The sequence below is a fragment of the Mobula hypostoma genome, chromosome 13 (assembly GCF_963921235.1).
Source record: "Mobula hypostoma chromosome 13, sMobHyp1.1, whole genome shotgun sequence".
NCBI classification, from domain to species: domain Eukaryota; kingdom Metazoa; phylum Chordata; class Chondrichthyes; order Myliobatiformes; family Myliobatidae; genus Mobula; species Mobula hypostoma.
The window spans coordinates 38,427,375-38,443,758 of NC_086109.1; the positions used below are offsets into that span (position 1 = coordinate 38,427,375).

Consider the following 16,384-nt stretch of genomic DNA (forward strand, 5'->3'; position numbering starts at 1 on the left):
TCATACTGGTACATTACAACTACAGTCTTTTAAAGAGCAGAGGTAAAAATGATCAACAAATTTAGGGAGGGAGCACTGTTATAGTTAAGACAGACAGGTGACAAAATCATAGATATGAGCTTCAGCAGAAGGGGTTTTGAGATAGGGTCAGTATCAGGAGATATTACCGAGCTATGAATATTAGACACAATGATGGAGCTGACATGTAGTCAGAATCTAATCCACAGATCGGTACAGTCTCTCAGTTTATGGTCTATCTGCTTCAGTCTCAGATGGTCATGGAGAAGCGGGGATGTCGGTTTCTATGCTAGGAACACAATTTTGCACAAGATGTAATATAACGGCTTCATCCCACCAAATATTTAGCAAGAACAAATTTCATCTCATCCACCACTGGTTGTTGGGTGGCTCACCTGCAATATCAGAGACTGTGGGAGGACTGAGACAGAGTGTAATTAAACAGATCTGAGTGTCTTCGACATATACGCTGTAACGTGTGGATCTATTTCTTTTAGAGCACTAACCCCCACCCTCTTAGCTCAATGTATTGATCTGTTGTCTGCACACGAGCTGTTGTCTACTCATGCGCATTGTTCTCTCTCTCTCTCTCTCTCGCTGCAATGTGAATACCCCAGTTAAAGCCATCTCCCGCTTGCGAGCTTTTTATTTAATTGTTATGTAGTTGTGCACAGACAGCACAAATTGGCAACGAGTATGATCCTGAATGTCAGAAGATATTATGAGCTGCACTGACAGTTATGGCACAATTACAGGACAAAACTGTGAGAGTTAAACAGTACAGAGAAGGCCATCATGGACACTAACAAAGGAACACGTGAGTCACACTGAAATACGCACCGAACTTAAAGTGAAAATAAAGTAGCGATGGCTTCAGTTGGAAAAGTTGATGTATTTGATAGAACTAATGAAGGCTGGGATTTGTATATCAAGAGAGTTGAACTGTATTGTAACGTGGAAAAAGTGGAGGAGCAAAAGAAAGCCCCCATCCTTCTTCGTCTAATGGGCCCAAAAACATACAGTCCCATACACAACTTTAATAACTCCTGCAAAGCCAGCAAGCAAGATATTTGACAAAATCGTGACAATTTTACAAAATCACTTGAGCCCTAAACCACTGGTAATAGCTGAGAGATTTAGATTTTACAAAAGGAATCAAAGTATGAAAGCATTTCTGAATTCATTGCAGAACGGCGCAAACTATCCAAGTACTGAGACTTCAGAGATGGACTTTCTGATGCATTAATGAACAGGCTTGTATGTGGCAAAAGAGGTTACTATCCAAAAGAGACCTAACCTTAGAATAGGCATTGACCATTGCAATATCTTTATAGGGACTGCAGCAAAAGATGCAGCGGAACTACAGAAAAGGAGGTTAGAATGTGAAATGAACAAAATGTCCCGGAATGATGCAAAAAGCCAAAGATGTTATCACATGGCAAATTCTCCCATTATGCAAATGACTGTTGGTTCAAAAAAAAAGTCTGCAGAAAGTGTCACAGACAAGGTCACATAGAGAAAATGTGCAAGGCAGACAAAAAGCACAACCGAGTGAAAAGTCTCAAACACAACACTAAGCAAATGCATACTGTTTCCAAATGTAAAACTGAACCAGACAACATAGTCAGACAAAGTTCAACAGTCATGCATTGTATTACTGAAGCAGATCACAATATAATATGGATCGCAATAGATGTGTCTGGTGCAAAACTGAAAATGGAGATGGTCAGCTTTGTCCATAATTCCAGAGGCTGACTACAACAGACTGTTTTCTAAGACACCATTAGAGAAGACCTCAGTGATACTAAAACACGTACACAGGCAAATAAGTGCCACCCAAAGGCAAACTGAAAGTGAAGGTGAACTATGGCGACCAAACATTGCAGTTAGAGCTTTATGTATTGAAAAGTGGAGGGGCAGCGCTTTTCAGGCATGAGTGGTTGAGAAGAATCCGACTGGCGTGACACTCAAAGCTCTCAGTGTGGCAGCGACAGGCAAAAGGCAATTCAAATAGTAACACTAACCAGAGGCTGGCACAACTGCTTAATTCTAATGAGGTGTTTGAGAAAGTGATTGGTAAACTCAAAGGCATGAAGGCCAGAATTGAACTGAAAAAACAGCAACACCAAGATTCCACAAAGCATGACCAGTGCCTTACACACTATGTCCTAAAGTTGATGCTGAACTGCAGAGTTTGGAGGCATCCGGAATTCTATCCAAGGTTGAGCAGAGCGACTGGTCTACGCCCATTGTCCCGATGATCGAAAGGAAAGGCTGAAGCTGTTCGCATATGTGGGGTTTTCAAGGTGAGCAAGGTACTGCGTACTGTGCAGTATCTTCTGCCATGAACAGAAGATATTTATGCATCTTTGGCAGGCGGGGAGATGGTTTCAAAGATTGACGAGTCATAAGCCTATCTGCAAATGGCAATTAAGGGGTTGGCAAAAATGATGAAAAGCACCTCCAGAACCTTGGTAAAGTGTTTACCAGTCTGAGTGAGTATGGTCTGTGTGCAAAAGAGATAAATGCGAGTTTTTCAAAATGACATCTCATATTGTGGACATGTCATTGACAAACATGACTTACATAAGTCACAAGAAAAGATTGAAGTAGTGCTACAGGTACTGAAACTGGAAAATATGTCAAAACTCAGGTCATACTTGGGCTCTGTAAACTGTAACCACAGGTGTCTCGTAAACATGCTACAGTGCTGCACCCATTGAATGCTCTGTTACAGACAGGAGCAAAGTGGGAATGATAAGAAAAACTACAACCCAGTTACAATGTTGGACATTGTTCCTAAGGGCCCACTCTTATGACATAGAGTTCAAGGGTACCGAACAACACAGCAACACTGATAGCTTGTCATGTCTTCAACTGTTGGCAACTCAAGAAGAATAATCTTCACACTGTGACCAGCAGAAGTGTTCCACACCGCATTGTTGTTGGTAACAAATTCAGAAGTACAAAGGGAAACAAGGAATGACCCAACATTGTCAAAGGTCTATGAAATCACCATGCAAGGATGGCCAGCTCATGGTAACCCTATGTTTCCCAAGTTCTCAGTGAGACAAGACCAACTGTTGATACGTCAAAGAATGCTGATATTGTAGATTTCATGTTGTGGTTCCCTCTAACTGCGCACCAGAGTGTTAGAAAATCTATATGAAGGACACCTGGGAGTAGTCAAGTTGAAGAGCCTCGCCTGGATTTACGTGTGGTTACTGGGGATAAACAGATTGAAAATTCGGCCAAAAGTTGTTCAGGATGCTAAAAAGTTCAAAATGCACTCCAACAGGCACCACTACACCCAAGAAACTGGCTGTTGTCACCATGCAAAGAGTACCTATTAACTTTGCTGGGCCATTCATGGACTCCATGTTTCTAATTGCTGTGGATGCACATTTGAAATGGCCAGAGGTTATACCTATGAATTCAACCATCACAACAAAGACAGTCTCTGCTCTGAAGACTGACGACTGAAGACTCCGCTCTGGTCGCCAGAAATGGCTTACCAGAACAAATTGTGAGTGACAAGGGACACAATACATGCCAGAAGAATTCCGACTGTTCATGAAGAAAAATGGCATCAGACATTTCAAGTCAGCTCCTCACCACTCAGCAACGAATGGGTTAGCTGAAAGATTTATCCAAATCTTCAAGAAGTCTATTAAGGTGATAGGCAAGGAGAACATTTCTCTACACACAAGATGATCAGCTTTCTTTTTTTGTATCGGAACTCAGTTTGTGCAACAACAAATCAAATGCCTACAATGCTGTTCATGTTCTTGAGATCTCACATAGACCTCCTGAAACCAGACCTCCAGACAGAAGTACAGAATAAACAGTTCAGCCAGTTGCCAAGTGAAGCAGCAAGGCTTTGAGATTGGACAGGAAGTCCTAGCGCATGATTACTGAGAAGATAAGAGGACACATGGTAGGATAGCTACAAGAAATAGACCACTGCTGTTCACGGGGGATGTTGGAGATCAGACATGGAGACGTCATGTGGACCAGATGCAGGATGCGCAAACAGACACACCTGGGTTGATTGCATCCACCAAGATAGACACATTATAATCATCGGACTTACCTCTCAGTGATGAGCAGGTCACTGTCAGCAATATGACACCAGTAACCTAGAACGCTGTCTTAGACAAGACACCTACCAAACCTCATGCCACTCCAGACGTCCAGAGGTGCTACCCTGAAAGAAACAGAGTGCCACCCAAAAGACTGAACCTTTAAAACTGTGAAGTTAATTATGGACTGTAATTGTGAAAGCATGTTTATTTGCAATATGGATTTGTGAAAGGGAAATTGAATGTTTTGTGCATATAGAGTTTTATGTTACAATAGTTGAAAGGGGCAGGAAGTGTAATATATGGATCGATTTCTTTTAGAGCAATGACCCCCCCAACACTATGTGTTGATATGTTGTCTTCACATGCGCTATTGTCTACGCATGAGCATTGTTCTTTCTCTCCGTCACTGCAATGTGAATACACCAGTAAAAGCCATCTCCCACACGTGTGCTTTTATTTAATTGATATGTAGTTGTGCACAGGCACAACATATGTGCAACCTAACAATATATGGAGGAATTTAAGGTGGGGGGTTATATGGGAGGCAGCGTTTAAGGGTCAGCACAACATTGTGGACCGAAGGGCCTGTACTGTGCTGTACTATTCTATGTTCTATGTTCTAATATAAGACCATAAGATATAGAAGCAGGATAAGGCTATTTGGCCCATTAAACCTGCTCTACCATTCCATCATGGCTGATTTATTATACCTCTGCTGCCTTCACCCTATAGCCTTTGACACCCTTACTAATCAAGGACCTATCAACCTTCACTTTAAAAATACCTAATGACTTGGTCTCCACAGCCATTTGTGGCAATGAATTCCACAAATCTCTGTTTTAAAGGGACGTCCTATTCTGAGGCTGTACTCCTTGGTCCTAGAATCATCTTCTCCACATCCACTCCATCTCGGCCTTTCGATATTTGATAGGCTTGAAAGGGAACCCCCCCCCCCCAATTCTTCTAAACTCCATCAAGTACATGCCTAGCACCATAAAATACTCATCTATTAACCCTTTCATTCCAGGATAATTCTAGTGAATCTCTTCTGGATCCTCTTCAATGTTAGCACATCCTTTCATAATACTCCAAATGTGGTTTGACTATTGCCATATAAAACCTCAGCATTCCATCTTTGCTTTTATATTCTAGTCTTCTCAAAATAAATTGTAATTTGAAAGAGAATTGGAAGCACACAAGGATAATCTATTCCTAACAACTTCTCTGCCATGATTATTCCAAAGACTGGTGCTTCACAAGGCTGCATCCTCATTCCCCCGCCCCCCCCCGACTCTATTCCTGTACACTTATGACTGCGTGGCCAGACTCTATTTACAAATTTTCAAGCGATACCACTGTAGTGGACTGCATCTCCAATAACAATGGGCTGGATTATAGGAAGGAGATAGAGGGCTTAGTGACATGGTGTCATGAAAACAACCTTTCCCTCAACAGCAACAAAAAAAAAACAACTGGTCATTGACTTCAAGAAGGGGGATGGTGTATTTGCTGCTGTCTATGTCAATGGTATTGAGGATGAAAGGGTCAAGTTCCAAGATGTGAGCATCAACAACAGCTCTTGTATGATAAGATGGACTTTTGGCCTTCCAATGTAACTCATTATGATATTGCACTTTTTCATTTATCTGCACTGCACTTTTTCGATAGCTTTACACTTTATTCTGCATTTTTATTCATTTACCTTATTCTAGTTCAAAGCACTCTGTAATGATTTGACCTATATAAATAGTATTCAAGACAAGCTTTTGACTGTATCTTGGTATATGAGACAAATATAAACATATACGAGTCTGTGGTGGCCAGTGCTATCATGTTTGCTGTTGTGTGCTGGGGCAGCAGGCTGAGGGTAGCAGACACCAACAGAATCAACAAACTCATTCGTAAGGCCAGTGATGTTGTGGGGATGGAACTGGACTCTCTGATGGTGGTGTCTGAAAAGAGGATGCTATCTAAGTTACATGCCATCTTGGTCAATATCTCCCATCCACTACATAATGTACTGGGCGGGCACAGGAGTACATTCAGCCAGAGATTCATTCCACCAAGATGCAACACAGAGCGTCATAGGAAGTCATTCCTGCCTGTAGCCATCAAACTTTACAACTCCTCCCTTGGAGGGTCAGACACCCTGTGCCGATAGGCTGGTCCTGGACTTATTTCATAATTTACTGGCATAATTTACATATTACTATTTAACTATTTATGGTTCTATTATTATTTATTATTTATGGAGCAATTGTAACGAAAACTAATTTCCCCCGGGGTCAATAAAGTGTGACTATGACTATGACTATATAAGAAAATAGCCCCAAAAATTCTTTCAGTAGAGCTCTGAGATCTCAAATGACTGCACTCTGAATTTGACAGCCTCTCTCAAGGCCTTCAAATGAGGGCAATTAGTGGAAATTCTCATGAGTGCTATTTCATCCTGATGGAAAGGCCTGTTTCAGGGAACTGCTTGCAATGTAGCACAAGCGGTGATTTAACAACAGAAAAATAATTCTGTTTAAACATTCTGGAATTTTTCAAGTCAGTTAGGTGGATATAAATATGACTGTTCATAAATAAAAAACCTTTAGGTTGTAGACTCTTGGACAGTGCATGCCAATTTGTAATGGCATCATTCTACCTCATCTGAATTTAAAGAATAGACTGGGACTCACCTTACCCTCTTGTGTCTGTTAGTCATGAGGGTTAGGTATGAGTAATCATGAATTATCTGCACCATGCATGAAGAATGTTATTGGATACAAATGATTAAAACACTGAAATTATTTTTGTCCACCTGTAACTCTGTTATTAATCTGCAGCAATCCCCAAACCTCCGGGTCTGTTGACACTTAAAGAAAATGTCCTAAATACAGTGACAGTTTCTTGGGAACCCTCCAGAGATGAACCACTTGATGACCATCTGCATTATGTTGTCAAGAAAAGAGATTCAAGCCGACAAACGTGGCACACCATTGGAGATAACATCTTTAACAATAAATTTACAGTCATAAATGTGATTCCAGGCCGTAAATACCACTTCAGGGTTCTGGCAAAAAATGATTTGGGTTATAGTGAACCTTCAGACACAGTGGAGCCATGGGGCATTACAAAGCAAAAAGGTATGTTATTTTTGCAACCATTTTATGTTTTGCTATTTGTTGCAGCATTTAAACCAGATCTCTGATTTAAATTCCACATTTTTAACATAATTGTTCTGCACTTTCAGCATATCAGTGAAAGGACTGTTCTACATTTATAATAATGACAATCTCAAACATATTACATACGGAATAGAATGCCTTGAATTCATTCTAAATCAGCAGTGCTAATCTTCCGTTCCGTAAAAGTGATCCACATTCTTTGCTGCTTCTGAAATGTGTTCCATTGACTTCAATGGAGCCAAATTTCAGTTACAGACTAAACCGCCCAGCTACTGCTGTAGATCATGTTTAAACATCAAAAACTGAAGATGGATTTCTGGACATGAAAGAATTAGAAATAAAAAATGAAAACTTACAAACTGAAGATCTGCACAAGAATAATGACGGGATTTCTACAGCAGTCACAAAATCTCAGGTTGTTTGTTACTCTGGTTGAAGCATGCTCCGGTACATATAGACTTCCCTCCAGACCGCTGTGATATTTCCCCTTCCCAGAATTTTGTCCCATTTATGCCAATTAGGGAAACAAAATCCTTTTTGAAGCTTATAAAAATAAACTGCATCAGTGAGTACCCCAACAGTGTTGTGAGGTGTTACGCTTTAGGGATACAAACCAGGGTAGGTCTGACACAGTGAACGGTTGGGCACTGATGAGTGCAATAGAATAAAAGATCTGGGAATACAAATCCATAATTTATTGAAACTGGCATCACAGTAGGATTGCAAAGAAAACTTTTGGCATAAATCAAAGTATTGAGTACAGGAGTTGAGCTGTTATGTTTAAGTTGTTTAAGATGTTGTTGAGGCCATTGTGTGGAGTACTGTGTACAGTTGGTCACCTACCTACCAAGAAAGATGTTAATAAGATTGAAACAGATATCAACAGGGACATTGCCAGAACTCGAGGACCTGAGTGATAAGGAAAGATTGAATAGGTTAGGACTTCATTTCGTAGAGTGTAAAAGAATGAGGAGAGATTTGATAAGAGGTATACAAAATTATGATAGGATAAACACAAGCAGGCTTTTTCCACTGAGGTTGGGTGAGACTAGAATGAGGTCACGGGTTAAGGGTAAAAGTGAAATGTTTAAGGGGAATGTGAAATGACCTGCCAGTTCAAGTTGTGGATGTAGGTTTAATTTCAACATTTAAGAGAAATTTTAATGTATGGGAGGGGTATGGAAAGATATGGTCCAGGTGCAGGTTAATGGGGGTAGGCAGATTTATTGTTTGGCAGGGGCCGAAGAGCCTGGTTTTGTGCTGCAGTGTTCTATAACTCTAATGCTTATTTACCTTTGTTCCATTGCAAGACAATTGACAGCATTTCACATTTAAAAATAATTAAATACAAAGTGATATGATAAAATGAAAAAGAAGATTTACCAGAATAATTCAAAGATCGTGCATTTCAGAGGATCTGGTATTTGTTCTCCTGGGAAGTAGGTCAAGAGGAGTTTTATTGTGAAATTGGCAAGTTTAGATCATCTGAACAGAGAAAAACAGTGCTCACTGACATGCATCAATGACTATTGGATACAGATTTGATGTGACTGGTAAAAAGTCTTGGATGGCATGAGGAAAATCTCCTTTTTAGCAATGAGAAGTTACGATCTTGCAATGTGCAGGAATACATTGCCTGAAGATGTGGCAGTTGCAAAGTCAATTCCGACTTTTAATAATTGGCTAAATATTTATAGTTTTTTAAAAATATGTTTTGTAGCCGGGGGAAAAATACACACGCAGGACAAGAAACACTATTCCGAGCCTTAAATTCCTTTATCTCTTTTAGATGTTTTACTGCAGAAAGAGGGTATCAAAATGAAAACAACAAATTAAATTAAAACAGTTCCCACTATTACAATCTGTTTAACTTCAGACCACACCCTTGTTACGTATGCAGTATGAAAATAACTATAATAAAATATACAGAACCAATACAGTAGTGGCAAATCTAAAAAAATATAAACAACATTAGAATACCACCAACCCTGTACCTCATAACACAACATCAAAAAACATGAATAAATACATCTCATCTTAACGAAGAGATATGCTTACATTTGGAACACACGTGCTTAACTTCCAAACACATAATGGCTGCTAGACCTTGAAACGAGTCCTCCTCGCTCACGCTACGTGAACAGAGATTAACACATTCACATTACTCTGTTACATTCACATTCGGTCATGAGGCAATAAAGAAAGACAAATAAACTTTTACAATATATTGCCTTGTAGTTGAATTACCAAAAAGACTAACCTAGTAGGCCAATTAAGGAACTCCGCAATCATGTAATCCTGCGCTGACTCGCGAAAATCTAAAGTATCCACATGTAAAACACATCAAATTACTAATATTCTAGATTTACACACAAGTATAAACAAATTTACAAGGATATTATCCAATATTATTCACCTTTCCTCACCAAACCTGGGAAAAACATTCCAGCGTCGTCCTTTCTGGAACATGGCAACTCTTTGTTCTATTCCACCCATGCAAAATGACGTCACCCTTTTCTCTTAAAGGCACAGGCAGCTATTTTAGCATTACCAAGGTGCACATTAACAATAAAAAATGGATATTCAACGGTCACCTGGTTACATACGTAAAGCAATGAAAGAAATTAAAGGAGGAGGGTGGAATAGGAGGAAGTGCAGTACTGTGCAAGGGTTCATTGTGTTGTAAACATTCTGAAATGTTAATGCCCACGATACTGAAAAGTTCACCCCATTCAACCCTAGCTAAACATTTAATTGATTTCAATTGAACCAAATATCAGAAGAGGAATGGAAATCAAAGCCCAGCTATATGCTACATTTTGCATTACTGCATCGATGAGAATTTATAGATCTTTGACTCTATGGATTATTTTGTGCTGTGACAAAGTACAAAAATGTTGAGATTAATGATCATGTTTCTTTTTTCCAGATTCATTTACCTTGAAATTCCCCGACTACAAGGGTGTGAACAATATAAGTGCCCCTGAGTTTACGGTGAAGTTAAAGACTCACACTGCGCCCTCCGGATCTGATGTTTGCATGAGCTGTGCGGTTAAGGGGTACCCGCCACCTAACGTGACCTGGTTGAAAGATAATATAAGTATCAGAAACAACGCAAACTTCTGGTCAACAAATGTCTGTGGAGTTTGTTCCCTTTGCATCTTTGCTGCAAGCCCAAAACAATCTGGCGTATACATGGCCTTTGCGGAGAATACGGCTGGAAGAGCTGCCTGCTTAACCAGGTTAAATATAAGAGGTAAAGACAGGGATTTCACATTTTATTATTTAGCTGTGTGAAATGTGGCTGGCTCATGTGATAATGTTCACCTCAATGAATTCTGAGCAATAAACAAATTCAATGTTTTGAAGTAAATCCATGAGGTGAGGTCTTGTTACATAAAATAAACTTAATCACTCAACTTTTGTGTCGTGGAAAGCTAGCTGCAAACAACGTGATCCAACTTGGCAAGAAATGAAAGCTGTAAACCAGAATTATAATAGTTGATATTCTGCAACATTGCTCTATTGACTACATAATTTTGCTTTTTATCAAAGTGTTTCGAAACCTTGCTCACCACTGCAGTTCGTTCATCAGAAGAGAGTGGCATATTACATAATTAATTTAAGGCAATAAGGCATCAGATGCTGACAAATTAGCACCCATTTCATTTTTTGAGAAGTTGAGATTTAACCCATTAACCACGGGTACAATATGAAAGGCCAGAGACTCAGGTATTCCTGGATATAACCCTGTCTAACTCAGCACAGACATAATTATCAACATAGATATTTTTTCATTAGGCCAAACCGAATTTAATGCCAACCAGATACCTTTACAATGTATCATTATTTTAGTACACCTTTAAGAACCTTCTCAAATAATTTGTTTTAATTGTTAACTTTGTTTATTACTGTCACATGTACTGAATCGAAGGTACAATGGAAAACTCAATTTGCATGTTATTTATACAGATCAACTCATTACAACAGTGCATTGAGGTAGAACAAGGGAAAGCAATAACAGAGTGCAGAACGAAGTGTTGTAGTTACACAGAAAGAGCAGTCCAGGTCGGCAACAAAGTGCAAAGTCATATTGAGGTAGTTTGTGAGGCCTAGAGTCCACCTTATCATACCATTCAATAGTTTTGTAACAGTAGGACAGAAGTTGTCTTGTGCCTGATTATATTGCATTCAGACTTTTGTCATTTCTGCCCTATGAGAGGGGGGAGAAGAGAGAACGTCCAGGTTAGGTGGGATCTTTGATTATGCTGGTTGCTTTAACAAGGCATCAAGAAACGTAGACAAAGTCCATGGAGGGGAGGCTTGCTTTGTGCTGTGTTGAGATATGTCCACAACTCTCTGCGGTTTCCTGCAGTCATAAAAAGAGCTGCTTTGCATCCAGATAGGATGCTTTCCATTGTGCATTAATAAAAAATGGTGCAAGTAAAAGGGGGCATGCCAAATTTCTTTAGTCTCCTGAGGAAGATGAGATGCAAGTGAGCTTTCTTGGCCCTAGCATCAACATGGTTGGATCAGGACGGGCTATTGGTGAAGTTCATTCCAAAGAAATTAAAGTTCTTAACTCTCTGAAATTTAGCATGATGTAAACAGGAGCATGTGCACCTGAAGTCAGTGACCAACTCTTGTTGCCCATTTCTTCGAGCAATATAAGTTATATTATTAGAACAATATTTTAAATCTCTGATGTATGGAAACAATATAATCACAACAAAAATATTGTTTCACTTTGTTTTACAGAATGAAGCAACTTTACAAGAGCTTTGGTAATTTTGAAATGCCAAACTGGATGGAGAAAACATTAGGTCACAACTTTACCACATGCCATTTCTGAGTGCTACATAACAGTATGATGCATTGTGAGTTGTTCATTGATTCATCTGAAAAAATGCATTTAAAAAATCAGCAAAAACAAAAAAAAATTAATAAACTGATCTGGAGGAATTCAAAAATGTGCATTTAAGCAGTTACAAAACTTCTTGTTTGGTTGTGACAACTTTTGACTCATGATTATTTTGTCAAAAGTTTTTCTATATTCCAATAAAAATATTTAAGTTTCAGTAGTGTTAAGATGGCAAAAATAAATTCTGTTTTTGGTAATTACTGTTTCCTTCAAGCTGTGCACTCCCAATTCCGTGCTTTATTGTTATACTTCAAACCAGAAATATAAGCAGATCTACACTTGAAAACACTTTAAGATATTGTGCTGCATTAAGTTGTGAGGATTTTTGCATTTAATAAAATTACAAGACCAGAAATTTGTTTATCTTTGACCATGAACTAGCCACTTTATCTCACTATGTTACAAGGATGAAAAGAAGGTAGCTCCTGATTTTTGACTATATTACACTACTTATCCCTGCTTGTGAGAAAATAACAAATATAGATATAAATCTACAAAGTAGTTACAATATATTCAAACTATAGCCTAATGTTTTAAATTGATTTATTGTGGCATGGAAATTGTTCCAACATAAATTTAGCTAGAGTGATCATGATTTCTAGTAATTTTACACACAAATTTAAATTCTACTAATGCCTTGTTAAAGTTCTTAATTCCCTTTGCTGAATCATATAAATAAAATATTTCAAACTATAATGTTGATGTCCATGACTCACACGATGTTTTAATTTTGTATTGCATCTCTCTAGTACAAGTAGCTTTGTGCAAAGATGATTCAAAATAACCTGTTTATTTTCAAAGTTCAAAGTACATTTATTATTAAAGTCTGTATACTATATACAATCTTGAGATTTGTCTCCTTACAGGCAGTCACAAATCAAAGAAACCCAAAAGAACCCATTAAAAAAGACCACCAAACACCCAATGGACAGGGAAAAAAGTGTTGCAACCAATAAAAGTAAGCAAATAACATTCAGAAATGCAGTTCATGAAAATGAGTCCACAGCCATGAAGCCAATCATCATTGCAGCCAATCCAGAAACCCATTCGTTGCAGGCCACAGCCTCAGTTCAGCGTAGAGTTATGTAAACCTGGTAGAACAGCAAGGTTTACTTGCCACTGTGCAGAACTGAGGTTTCTTTAGTTTACATTGATATTTCATACATGTGCTGTTTTAATATGAGGAGTGGAAGTGTGGGTTAGCAATTCTGCAGATGACATGAAAATTGGTGGAGTTTTGGTGGAGTTGTAGGTAGTGCAAAGGGTTGTTATAGGTTGCAATGTGGTACTGGCAGGACCCACAGATAGGCTGAGTTAAATCTGGAAAACTGAAGTAAAATTTACTTTGAAAGGTCTAATTTGAAGGCAGAATACAGAGTTAATGTTAGGATTCCTGGCAGTGTGGAGGAGAGGAGAGATCTTGAGGTCTATGTCCATGGATTTCACAATGATGCCACGTAATTTGATTGGGTTTTTAAGAAGGCACATGGTGTGTTGGCTGTCATTAGTCAGGGGCTTGAGTTCAACAGCCACAAGATAGCATTGCAGCTCTAAAAAATCCCGGTCAGACCACACTTGGAATACTGTGTTCAGTTCTATTTGCCTCATTATAAGAAGGATATGGAAGCTTTAGAGAGGGTGCAGAGGAGACTTATCAGAATGAACTCTGGACTAGAAAGCGTATCTTATAAGGATAGGTTGAGCAAGCTAGGGTTTTTCCCTTTGAAGTGAAAGAGGATGAGATGCGATGTGATAGAGGTTTATAAGATGATAAGAGGCATAGATTGAGTAGATAGCTAGAGTCTTTTTCCCAGGGTGGAAATAGTTAATGTAAGGGCCAAAATTTTAAGATGATTGGAGGAACATATAGAGGGGATGTCGGAGGTAAGTTTCTACATAGAGAGTGTGAGTATGCCGAGGGAGAGGCAGATATGTTAGGGTATTTTAAAAACTCTTAGATAGGCACACAGCACTTCATTTTTCTATCATCTATGTAGGAGGGAAGGGTTAGATTAATGTTAGAGCAGGTTAAAAGGTCAGCACAATATTGTGGGTCAAAGGCCCTGTACTGTGTTGTAATGTTCTCTTTTCTGTGCTCTCTGGTGACATAACAAATCTCCTCAGACTCCTAAGGAAGCAGAGTTACTGCCGTGCCTTCTTTGTTATTTTATTTATATGCTGGGCCCAGGACAGACCTTTAGGTGTTCAGAATCAGGTTTATTATTGCTGACACACACCATGAAATGAGTTGCTTTATGGCAGCAGTGCATTGCAAGGCATAAAAATTACAGCAAGTTACAATTAACAAATTGGTAAAAAGTGCAAAAGAGAAACGGCGATTTAGTGTTCATGGGTTTGCGGACCATTCAGAAATCTGATGGAGGAGGGTAGACGCGTTCAGAAAATATTGAGTGTGAGTCTTCAGACACCTGAACCTCCATCCTGATGGTACCAATGAGAGAGGGATGGTGAGGGTCTTTACCTACTTAAGGCACTGCATTTTGAACATGTCCTCAATGGTGGGGAGGTCTGTGCCCATGTTGGAACTGCATGAGTCTACAATCGTCTGCAGCCTCTTTCGATCTTGTGCATTGAGGCCTCCATACCAGGGCTGCAACCAGTCAGAATGTTTTCCACCATACATCTGTAGAGTCTTTCATCGCCTAGCAAATCCCCTCAGACTCTGTCAGGGCGCTGGAGCAGGGATCCAATCACAGACCCAGTACTGTGCACACAGTGATATTAATTAAGTAACAAATCCCAAGGTGTAACCAAAGTCAGTGTTAAAGTTCAGGCAAAGATCAAAAGATCCAGAGAAATACAAAAACCAGAATTGGAAAACAGACAGGTCATTATTACCTGTTTTGCTGCCACTTGTGTCTCATTGTGCTCCACCTATCACCTGCCCCTCTGTTTATTGCTCAGTGTATTTCAGTCCTGTGTTTTCACGTGTTTGTTGCCAGATTGCGTCAGTGAATTTTCCCAAGCCTTTCCAGCATTCGTATCTGAACTCTGTCGTTCCGAATATCAACTCACAGGCGCGAGGCAGAGTACTTAGTAATACAGGGGCTAGAGTACAGCAGGAACGGGAACAGGAGCACATGGGGCATGAAAACAAATGAGTACATGGCAATACAAAACCATAGACTGACAGATAGGGGAAAAATACACAAGAAGACAGAGTTCAACTGGAGGTAGCAACAGACTCCTAACAAAGTCAAGCCACTGGTGTGCTTTCTTCATGATTGCATCAATGCGCTGGGTGGAGGGCACGTCCTCTGAGATGTTGCTGTCCAGGACCTTGAACCTGCACACCCTTTCCACTGCTATCCCCTGGGTGAGTGCTGGAGTGTGTTCTCCCCCCTTCCACTTCCTGCAGTCCACAAAAAAAACTGAGAGCAAGGATAATTTTGTGAAACCACTCAACCAGATGATCTATTATTTTAATAATTATTTGCTTTATTATTTTACCTTCCATAGTGGACAAACTCACATTTTGCTACATTATACTCTATATACCAATTTCTCGCCTTTTCACTAAGCACAGCCACACAAACCAATCCTCACAGGGGTGAGAGAAAGCAATTTCAAGTTCCTGGGTGTCAATGGCCCTGAAGACCTAAGCTGGGCGCAACATATCCATGCAGCTATAAAGAAGGACTATACCTTATTAGGAGATTTGGTTTGTCACTTAAAACACTTGAAAACTTCTACAGATGTACCATGTGTGGTGGGGAGCATTCTAAACGGATGCACCACCGTCTGGTATGGGGGCGGAAGGGGCGGGGGGAAGAGCTACTGCACAAGATTGAAGAAAGTTGTAAAATTAGTCAGCTCCACCATATAGCTCCTCACCTCCGTAGTATCCAAGACATCTCCAAGGAGCAGCGCCCATCATTAAGGACCCCACCGCCCTGGCCGGGCTCTCTTCTTATTACTACCATCAGGTAGGAGATACAGAAGCCTGAAGGCACACACTCAGCGATGCAGGAACAGCTTCTTCCCCTCTGCCATCCGATTCCTAAATGGACATTGAATCCATGGACACTACCTCACTACTTTTTAAATTTATTTCTGTTTTTGCACTGCTTATTTTAAAAACTATTTAATATACATATACTTACATTTTTAAAATGTATTGCATTATACAGCTGCCGCAAAGTCAGTTCACGACATATGCCGGTTAT

At 39.6% G+C, this 16,384-nt stretch overlaps 1 protein-coding gene across 1 annotated transcript in view; it reads left to right on the forward strand.

Moving 5' to 3' along the window:
- The window catches only part of LOC134355942 (immunoglobulin-like and fibronectin type III domain-containing protein 1), an 88,077-nt gene extending 75,179 nt beyond the window's left edge, over positions 1 to 12,898 (forward strand). Inside the window, exons 22-24 of the mRNA XM_063066484.1 lie at positions 6,935 to 7,234; positions 10,206 to 10,532; positions 12,035 to 12,898. Of these exons, the coding sequence (XP_062922554.1) occupies positions 6,935 to 7,234; positions 10,206 to 10,532; positions 12,035 to 12,039 (632 nt within the window). The 3' untranslated portion in view covers positions 12,040 to 12,898. The remainder of the gene's footprint in view (positions 1 to 6,934; positions 7,235 to 10,205; positions 10,533 to 12,034) is intronic.
- The last annotated feature ends 3,486 nt before the right edge of the window (positions 12,899 to 16,384 follow it).